Source organism: Mastomys coucha, unplaced genomic scaffold (assembly GCF_008632895.1).
Source record: "Mastomys coucha isolate ucsf_1 unplaced genomic scaffold, UCSF_Mcou_1 pScaffold15, whole genome shotgun sequence".
NCBI classification, from domain to species: Eukaryota; Metazoa; Chordata; class Mammalia; order Rodentia; family Muridae; genus Mastomys; species Mastomys coucha.
The window spans coordinates 71,905,309-71,915,628 of NW_022196897.1; the positions used below are offsets into that span (position 1 = coordinate 71,905,309).

Consider the following 10,320-nt stretch of genomic DNA (forward strand, 5'->3'; position numbering starts at 1 on the left):
TTTTTTTTTTTTTTTTTTGCTCCTATTTTCATGGCTTGCCTTCTGGATACTTGCTACAACAGGAACATCCAGGGACAACCAGATAGCTAAAGACCAGCATAAGAACACAAATTACAAGAACTAGGGCAATATGAAACCTTTAGAGCACAGCTGTCCCACTACAGCAAGCCCTGGATACTCTAACACACCTGAAGAGCAAGAAAATGACCTTAAATCCAATCTTACCAAGCTGATAGATGCTTTTAAAGAAGAAACAAATAAATATCTCAAAAAATTACAGGAAAATACAATCATCCAATAGAGGCCTTTAAAGATGAAACTAATAAATCCCTTAAAGAAACACAGGAAAATACAATTAAACAGGTGAGGGAAATGAATAAAAACCATTTAAGACATGAAAATGGAAATAAAAGTAATAAGGAAAACAGTATCTGAGGGTGACAGCTCACAAAATCTGCTTCCCTGGAGCTCTCTGAACAACTTGGATATAGCTTACTAGATCAAGGAATCTTGTGAAAGAGTGGGGTGTAGAATTTGAGTGAGCTGTGGGGGTCAAGGGCACTACAAGAAGACCTACAGAGTCAACTAACCTGGGTCCATGGGGGACCAGGGGGACGGGACCATTAACTGAAGAACATGTTGTGGCTGGACCTTGGCCCGCTACATGTTTGTAGCAGATGTGTAGCTTGGACTTCATGTGGGTCCTCTTACAATTGGAGTTGGGGCTATTTCAGACTGTTTCCTGCCACTGGATCCCCTTCCCCTAACTGGACTACCTTGTTGGGCTTCAGTGGGAGAGGATGTGCTTAGGCCTCCTGCAACTGGATGTCCCAGGGTAGGACAAGGGAGTGGAGGGGGTTCTGCTTCTCTGAGGAGAAGGGGAGGGAATAATGAAGGGAGGAAGAATTTCTAAGGGTGGTACTGGGAGGAGAGGAGAGATGGGGAGCAGGACTGTGATCAGGATGATAAATAAATAAATAAATAAATAAGAAAATGGGGTTATTGAGTGTACATAAAGTTGTAAGATTGGGACCCTAATGAATGAGGACTATGTCCTTTTAAACTACATAAAACCAAACAAAATAAAACAAAACTCTATTCCCCTCTCTTCTCTTCCTTTGTTGGTGAAGTTACCATCGGAAATTTTCAGTCTGCATCTCAGAAGTGAACCCGTGCCAGAACCTAAACAAGTTGATGTCCTAATTTCAGGCTTTTACTCTCCAGATCTGTGAAGAACAAATTTCAGTTGCTTAGAAACAACCTAGGCTATAGTAGCTTGTTATAGCAGCCCAGACTCTCTGAGACTGAAATTTTTACACAGAGTGAAGGACATCTGTTTCAATTATTTAAAAATAGGAAAGCGGCTTTGGATGTGGGTAGTGAATAGATGCTGGATGGAATTTTGAGGTGCTGCTTGAAAAAGTAAAATGATTCACACCAGGACTGATAGAGATATGGAAAATTTTATTTATTCTTGGAGCTTAAGAAACCATGGATTGGTAGAAAAATGATGGCAATGATATTCATGAAGAATGTCTCAATGTGAGTTTGAAAGGAAGAGTTTTACCCCTTAGAGGATTTAGAGGGCAGTATATGGGGTCAAAGGAATTTATTCCCCAGACTTAGGATACCAGAGCTAACTTCCCTGATTCAATAATTTTTTGGAGGTCCATTGCCTGTTTCTTCTTTATATTCCTATTATTCCAGAGGAGGAATTGCAGTATGAATGTCATTCCTACCACTGCATTTGTGTGTGTGTGTGTGTGTGTGTGTGTGTGTGTTTCTGTGGTGTGCATGTGTGTACTTGTGTATTTACATTTCTGTTTTTGTGTAAACTGAAAACTTGATTGGTGTTGTTAATGAGTGAGGGAATACTTACTAAAGCAGGACTACTCAAAGGCGGCAGCAGCACCACAACATCCTGTGTGACAACTCACAAAAACTGCATACCTGGAGCTTTCTGTACAATTTCCACGTAGCTTACTAGATCTAGGAGTTTCTTCTGGACAGGTTGGATGGTTCAAGAGCCTACTCCAGGCAGTTCTGCCTCTTCTATTTTTCCCAGCATTTGTTCTTTTGAAAGCATACAATGAACAGTTTCTCAGATTTATAGTTGGAAAAAATTTTTTTTTTAAGAATAATTTCTTGAAACTCACCTGAGTGCCATAAGGAGGGGTGGTACCCAAAGGGCAGGAGGGCTTTTGCTTCTCAAGTGAGTTCTGGAATTAAAAGTCAGGTTCTTTTGCTTACAACTCAAAGACTTTATTGAATGATCACTCAAGCTCTCTTTTCCAATTCTGAGTGAAGACTCGAGCATCTATAGTAATACTCAGGAATTTTTGTTGGAACTCATAAATCATGATCTGCCATCATGAGTTTGTTGTAGGTGAGGTCTAGGTACTACATAGTCTATCTCAATGGACATATTCAATTCATCTGTGTGCATGCTTGATATATTGATTTTGAAACAACTATATAAAGGGGGTGATAAGATGGTTAAGCAGTTTGGAGCACTGATTGTTTTTCCAGAGATCCTGGGGTTTGCTTTTTAGCACTGACATTATAATTCATAAGTACCCACAGTGCTAGTTTCAGGGGATCTGAAGCTCTCTCTTGGCATCTATAGGCAACAGACATGCCAGTGGTGCACAGACACAAATTAAGGCAAAAATACTCATACACATAAAATTTTAAAAACTAGATTAATGCACAACTAGTAAATTCCTGAAAAGAAATAAACATGGAGGGTATAGTAATGAATATTTTGTCTTAACAAATATTAAGGGGCTAGAATTTTGTAAATGTGTCTATGGCAGGCATAGCATATAGTTCCATCAAGGTGCCTCCTGAAAAACAATTTACTTTGAGTGAATACTGCTTTGAAGTGGTTTTTTCCTACATACATTCAGATCACTGATATGAGGTACAATATGGTACTACAGCTTTTCTGCTACTACAGCTTTTCTGCTAATGATTGATTTTTGACTAAAGGGTTCTTTGGTTCCACTGGAATTCCCATCAAGTTTCTATAGTTCTTAGTAACTTATATAAACAAAAGAGATTTATATGCCTTTTAAAGTGGATGTTTACTAGTAAGTTTTTAGATGACTTCATTTGAAAATTATCTCTATTGGAGACAAATAGGATATGCTCCCAGTAGTTCCTTTCCCAAAGAATGAGGGCAATTAAATTAAGAGGGTTATCAACAACATAAATAGGAACTTTCAAATACCAAGGAAAGTAATAAATGTGTAAGTATAGAGCAAAAATGATAGTTTGGTTAAAAAGATGTTTTATATAAAGGAAAATTTATTTAACATCAAGATTATTTGCAATAATTTGAACAGAACTCACAATGTAGATAATTTACAGAACTATTTATAGAATGGGTATATAATGTCCATTAATTTTGATAATGACAGTGTACAAGTACAGATTTTCTATGTACTTAAATACATTTGACATAAGCTTTTATGTACAGGTAGTTATTTTCTATGACTTAAGTACATTTGAAATAAGTTTTTTTTCAGATATACATTCACTCCTTGATATTAGAATAATCTCTGAATATACTTCTCATCAGAAGTATGAGATGTATTCAAATATTCTAGGGATGAAAGAGTCTCTGGTCGTGATTTCAAAGATCAATATTTTCCGTTTCAGAATTACAGTGATGGTTTGTGGACATTCTAGATGAACAGTAGTCTACTGAGTAATATGATATACTGAATTTTAATAATTTAAATCCAATTTAAGGAACTTTTTCCCTGTGGCTTTTATAGCATCTTTGACCTCCTTGTTTCTCAAGCTATAGATCAGAGGGTTCAGCATGGGAATCACAATGCCATAAAACACAGAGGCCACTTTCATATTCTCCTCAGAATTGTCCGAATGAGGCTGTAAATACATATATGCAAGGGTTCCATAGAAAATGGTGACTGCTGTCAGGTGGGAGGCACACGTGGAGAAGGTTTTCTTTCTCCCTGCAGTAGAGGACATCTTTAGGATGGCAGCCATGATATATATGTAGGATAAGATAACAACTGACACAGTGAATGTCAGGTTAAATCCAACAAAAATCAAAATTAGCATGAAATTAGTGTCATTGTTGTAGCATGAAAGAGTGACAATTGGGGGAATGTCGCAGAAAAAGTGATTGATTTTTGACTTACAGAAGGACAGTGAAAATGTAAATCCTGTGTGTACAGAGGAATTTATTGATCCCATGAGATAAGAAAGAGCTACCAATTGTATGCAGAGTTGTCGAGACATGATTATGGGATAGCGAAGGGGCTTACAGATTGCCACATACCGGTCCACTGCCATAACAGCAAGGAGGTAACAGTCACTGGTTGCAAATACAGCATAAATAAATAATTGTATTATACATCCCTTAAAAGTTATTGATTTATCTTCTACCATGAAGTTCTGCAGCATCTTGGGAGTGATGGCAGATGTATAACAGATATCAACAAAAGCCAGATGTTGTAGGAAGAAGTACATGGGAGTCTGAAGTCTGGAGTCGGTATTGATGAGGAGGATTATCCCAGTGTTGCCCACCATGGATATCACATAAATAACAAGAAATACAATAAAGAGGACACTCTGAGTATTTTGCTGGACTCCAAATCCCAGAAGATAGAAGTCAGTGACTTCAGTGCCATTGCCTTGTGTCATAGCTACCAAGAGTCTAAGGGGTGATTGAGACAAGGAGCAAAATAAGAAAGAATCATTCATCAGATTTAAAAATATTCTTATTTTTCACTTCATTTTTGACTTTGATATTTACAATATAGACATAAATAAATAAGTTTGTTGCCTTGCATGTGTATTTTCATAATAGATTCATTTAAAAGTAAAGAATAGTTCATGGAAAAGTAGACTTTGAATATACAATTGTAAGAAACACAAATCTCATACTTTTCTACTCTATTATGCAGGCATTTGTATTTGTGTATGGCAATATACAAATAAAATTTTGATTGTCTTAAGAAGTCTATCTAATTTTTACACATTTATCTTTTATTAGTTTATTAATTGTGTTTCAAACTCTTGAAATTAGCAGAAAATACTTTTTTTGCAGACATTTACGAGGTCTTTACAATTTTGGTGGCTTCATGGTGGTTTTGTACAACTTAGGTGATTACTGAACACTGAAACTTTGTGAAATGTTTCCAAGGTGAGCTCTGGGGAACACAGTGAGTTTATTTTGTTTTATCTTTTCTTTTCTTTTCTTTTCTTTTCTCTTTTTTTTTTTTGGTTTTTCAAGACAGGGTTTCTGTGTGTGGCCCTGGCTGTCCTGGAACTCACCTCTATAGACCAGGCTGACCTTAAATTCAGAAATCTGCCTGCCTCTGCCTCCCAAGTGCTGGGATTAAAGGCATGCGCCACCACCGCCCAGCTGAACACAGTGAGTTTAAAGTAGTCCTCCCTACTGTGTACTTTTTTTAACATAGTGCTCGATGTGACTGGTAATTCTGTTGGATTATGTCACTGAATTTAAGGGATTTTCTTTTTTGTAAGTAGTTTATTAAAGATTTTAAAAAATATTTTAGTGTGTGTGTGTGAGAGAGAGAGACAGAGACAGAGAGAGAGACAGAGAGAGAGAGAGAGAGAGAGAGAGAGAGAGAGAGAGAGAGAGAGAGGAGAGAGAGTATGTGCGTGCAGAAGTCAGAAAAGGGTTTCAAAAAAACCCTGGAACTTGAGTTATATGCATTTGTGAATTCACAATATATGGTATGGAAACCATACTTTTGCCCTCTGAAAGAGCAACAAGTGCTTTTAACCATGGAGCCATCTCTCTAGTCCCTATCTGTCTTATTTTAAAGGGGTGTTATTTCAATGAAATGTACAATAAAAGTTTTTGAATTAAGTCATAAATATTTGATTTTGTAACAACAGTACACATTTGTACCTGAAAAGATGGGAGTCAGCATTGTTGATTACTGATTTATTAGCATCAAGAAGATCAAATCCTAAACAAGCAATAGAGAAAGCTTACAATTGACTACGTTTATCTTGTAGAATTCTTAAAATGTTCCGGGATTGATATTGCTAGATCTCCCCAGAGAGGACCCAAAGGAGTATTAAAACTATGAGCATTGATTCAGAGCCCTCTGAAAAGCAGTTCACCAGTTACAAATTTGACTGTAACTCACAGGCCATCAGTTTTCCAACAGAGCTTCTGTGACTTACAGTGTAAATATTCAACACAGGTCACCAGATACCCCAAGCCAGAACACAGACAGAAACACCATGGGAAACGCAGGAAATAACATTAAAAAGCATTACCCTTTGAGTTGAACAACTCAGCAAACCATCATCATCTTCTACAGATAATAGACAGAAATATAACTACTGAAGAATATATGCTAGTGTTGAACAATAGGCAGTGCTTTCATTCTGTAGTGTACTCAACAGAGTTGAATTTTATTCATATAATTAAATAGATTTTTATACCTGCAAAATACTATCTAACTTATGTAATTAAATAATTATGTATTCAAACATGTTTATATATTTATATTTCTACAGTGTATTATAAATAAACATGTTTAATCTATAAAATATCATATATAAAATAGTTATACTTATAATATATGGCATAATTTATAAACATTTATAGTAAATATATATTTATGTATGCAATATAATTATATAATTAAAGAAATTCCTTATGAATGAACAAATCATACTCTAAGTACACATACACACACTTATACACACACACACACTCACATACACAGACATATAGTCACTCATACAAAATACTTAAGTGTAACTGAAACATGTTCCTGGAGAATACTCCAAAATTAAGGGGGAAGTAAATATTATATAGAAAGATGGTTTTTGACTTATCCCGAGTGACTTATTCCTTGATGCCAGATATAAATACCATGAAAAGAGACAATTACCCCCCAAAATCTCACATGAATATGAAAGCAAGATAATTTAAAAAAAAATCAAAAGTTTAATTTGGACACACATACAGAATCACATACACAATCAAGTGGGATTTAGTCCATGGCTGCTCTGGTTTCAGATGTGGAAACCAATCAGTGTAATCAAATGGATTCACAGCAGAAATAAGAAAAATCATCAAATAAATTCCTGGATAAAGACATTTGGAAAAATTCAATACTTCTTCACTAATGTAGGAAAATTCTCCTAATATTAGTTCTTACTAAATGATAAAAAAAAAACTACAGGAATTATCTCTGATGATTAGAGACTAACTGCTTACCTCCTAAGATCAAGAACAAGGCGACTATATCCTCACTCCTGGTCTAATATCCATCATACTTCAGAAAGTTCTACCCAGTAACACGTTTCAGGAACTACAAAACAGCACTGTCCTACTTACAAAGAATACAATGCTCTATATTAAGGAGTGGAAGAAATTTCCCAATAAAGGTGACCATGTGAATAGCAATAGCATTTTTATACTGGCAATGGACTGGTGGAAATTGAGACAAAATATATTTTTATTGGTGGGTGAAAAAATGAAATATTTGAGCATAAACATAATAAGATATACATAAGATTTCTATTACAGGAAATTACAAGATATTGATAAGAGAAATAATAAATATCGAAAAGGAACACTGCTCACTGTTGTAGCACTCAATGCAATGAAATGTCAGTCTTCTCAACTGCTAAACAGATGTGACCATGCCTATTAATTTTCAAGAATTATTTAAAAATTGATGCTGAAGAGAAAAGTTAGTTAAAATATCTAAACCAGTTAATAAAAAAGAATTAAGTGAGCCTGGGGTGGTGGCGCATGCCTTTAATCCCAGCACTTGGGAGGCAGAGACAGGCGGATTTCTGAGTTCGAGGCCAGCCTAGTCTACAGAGTCAGTTCTAGGACAGCCAAAGCTACACAGAGAAACCCTGTCTTGAAAAAAACAAAGAAAAAAAGAGAATTAAATGTATGAATTCCGCCCCTTCCCATGTCCAAGACCCTACTTGTTTGGGTTACCAAACCCAGTGGCTGCTTGTCAATAATGTCAATTTATGGTTATGTGGGTTATATGCCCTAGTAGAGAACCTACTACAATTATTTTGCAGAGTTGATAGAGTATTAAAGCAATTCTCAGTGACTTACCATTATACTCTTACCAGAGAAGCTTCTTTTTTTTTCAACTCTAATATTGATTTATTGATATGTTTAGAGAGTTATCTGAATGAATATTCTTCAGTTGCTAATAATTCCTGGTTTTAGCTGTAGGATTTTGACTAAGCCAAATTTAAGTTTACCTTTGTACATAATTGTAACATTGTTATTTAAGTAAAACAATAAACCATTGTAACATATGAGTATACATTTTAGATAGCTATTTAGCAATCTTTTATTTCTGAAAAAAACTTTTCTAGCGGTTAGATAATTGTCATTTTCAACAAGGGTGAAATATAACCCAGCATGGGTTCAAATTAACAAAATAATTCCTAAGTAACATCAAATTAAATCTCCTGGAAACATTGCAGCCACAAAACCTTGCCATTGATCAATCTACTGAGCATATGCATGTGTGATGAATTAACACTAATCCTTCTAAACTAAGTGAAATTGCATACCACTGGGTAAAGTGACTTGTTTATTTGAAAACATGTTCAGTGGATGGCTATTAAGATAGAGACTCTCAAATTGTCAAGGGTCAGAGAATGAGAGATTATAGAACTCTCAGCCCTAAATAACACATCTCTACAATGACCTCTCCTTCTATGGCTCAGGGATCATCAAGAAGAAGAGGGCAAAAAGGGTGTAAGAGCCAGAGGCAGTGGATGATAATAAAGAAACTGTTTTTAGGCAAAACATAACAGTTCCACATGTGAACTAATAACAGTTATGATACACAAGCAAAAGACCTGGGATAGCTTAAGCCAGACACAATCCCAGCATGGACACAAGAGGTGGGCATGAAGTGAACTCTTAGTTGAAGAGCTATTGGTAAATTGATGGCTGCTGAGAGAGGGAGAGCCAGTTTTCTTAATGGGTGTGGCCCCTAGTATGTTGACATGCTCCAGAGGATGACTATACATCCAAAATATTTGAGTAACACAAACTGGAGTTAATAAGTTTTATAAGGTGTATATGTGTGTGGGGGCAAGGTTCGTAAGAAAAGAGGTATGGATTTTGGAGGAGTTGAGTGAGAAGTAAAATGTTAAAAATACTTTGCACGAAATTCTCAATCAAGGAATACAAAATGAAGAAAACATGCATGTAGCACTCCACTTGCTCTCAGGACTTTTTAAAAAGATGCCACTATGCTAATGAACACTCCAATATTGGAAGGACAGGCACACAATGAAAGCACATTAGGGCCCCCAAGAGAAAACTGAACACAGGTGCATCCATTAGTTTTTAATTATGATGAAAAAAATCATTGAAAAAAATGATACTGCTAGATTATTTGACTATCATAGTATGATGATATTTGCTCAATTCAAACAACATATTATATAAAAATAACTCAAAATACACAATGTGTTTAAATCCACAAATAGTCATGAAACTTTATAAAAGTAGGGAAAGTTTTGTGTCCTGCAGCTAGTGAAGAATTCTTTTCCATGATGTGCAAAGTAAAATATAGATGAAAATAAACAAGTATACTGAACTCTCAAAATGTAAAGTTTTACTTTGTTAAAAACTTGGTTAAGAAAATAAAAACCTTAATGCAGAGTTGATGAAAAAGGTTTTATATCTAAATCAAATAAACAACTACCACACAAAGAATAAAAGAAAAATCAAATTAGAAAATTGGAAAACTATATGAAAATACTGTTTCACCAGGGGAATATATGTATGAATACATGAAAACTACTCAGGCTTTATTAGCTATTAAGAAGATGAAAATTATCAACATGATGGGATATTACCATCCCAAGCATGATGAGCTATTGCTGCTCAGCCATCATCATTACTAATGTAAAAACAGTGGTAAAAGTAAAGCTGGAAAGACTTGGAGCTATGGGTCTTTTATAGATTGTTGTGAGCATGTAAAATGTTATATCTTGCCATGCCCACTCCAATGAAGTCTTGTGATGAGCCCAAAAGCTTGGCCACAGACCAGAGGCGAAAAAAACTTCAAAAGAAGTCAGTCTCTTGGAGTTCATTCGTGGCATCCCCTAACTCAGAGGTAGCCCAGATATGTCCTTGTGAACTTGAGTGCTAGGTGGCCACCAAGATAGGATTTATTAATAGCTAGACAAAATTGGACATTGCTCTCTGACCTTTACCAATGTTCCAACATCTTAGCCAAACCCTGACTTGGAATTTTGTAAAGAATATTACCCATCCAGACTAGTTGCCTTCGGCAT

The 10,320-nt window shown here is 35.6% G+C and overlaps 1 protein-coding gene across 1 annotated transcript; it reads right to left on the minus strand.

Annotated features, from left to right (window-relative positions):
* Positions 1-3,732: 3,732 nt before the first annotated feature.
* On the minus strand, positions 3,733-4,677 carry LOC116092050 (putative olfactory receptor 5AK3). The gene has a single exon (XM_031373414.1). The coding sequence runs from the start codon at positions 4,675-4,677 to the stop codon at positions 3,733-3,735; it is 945 nt and encodes a 314-aa protein (XP_031229274.1).
* Between the last annotated feature and the right edge of the window lie 5,643 nt (positions 4,678-10,320).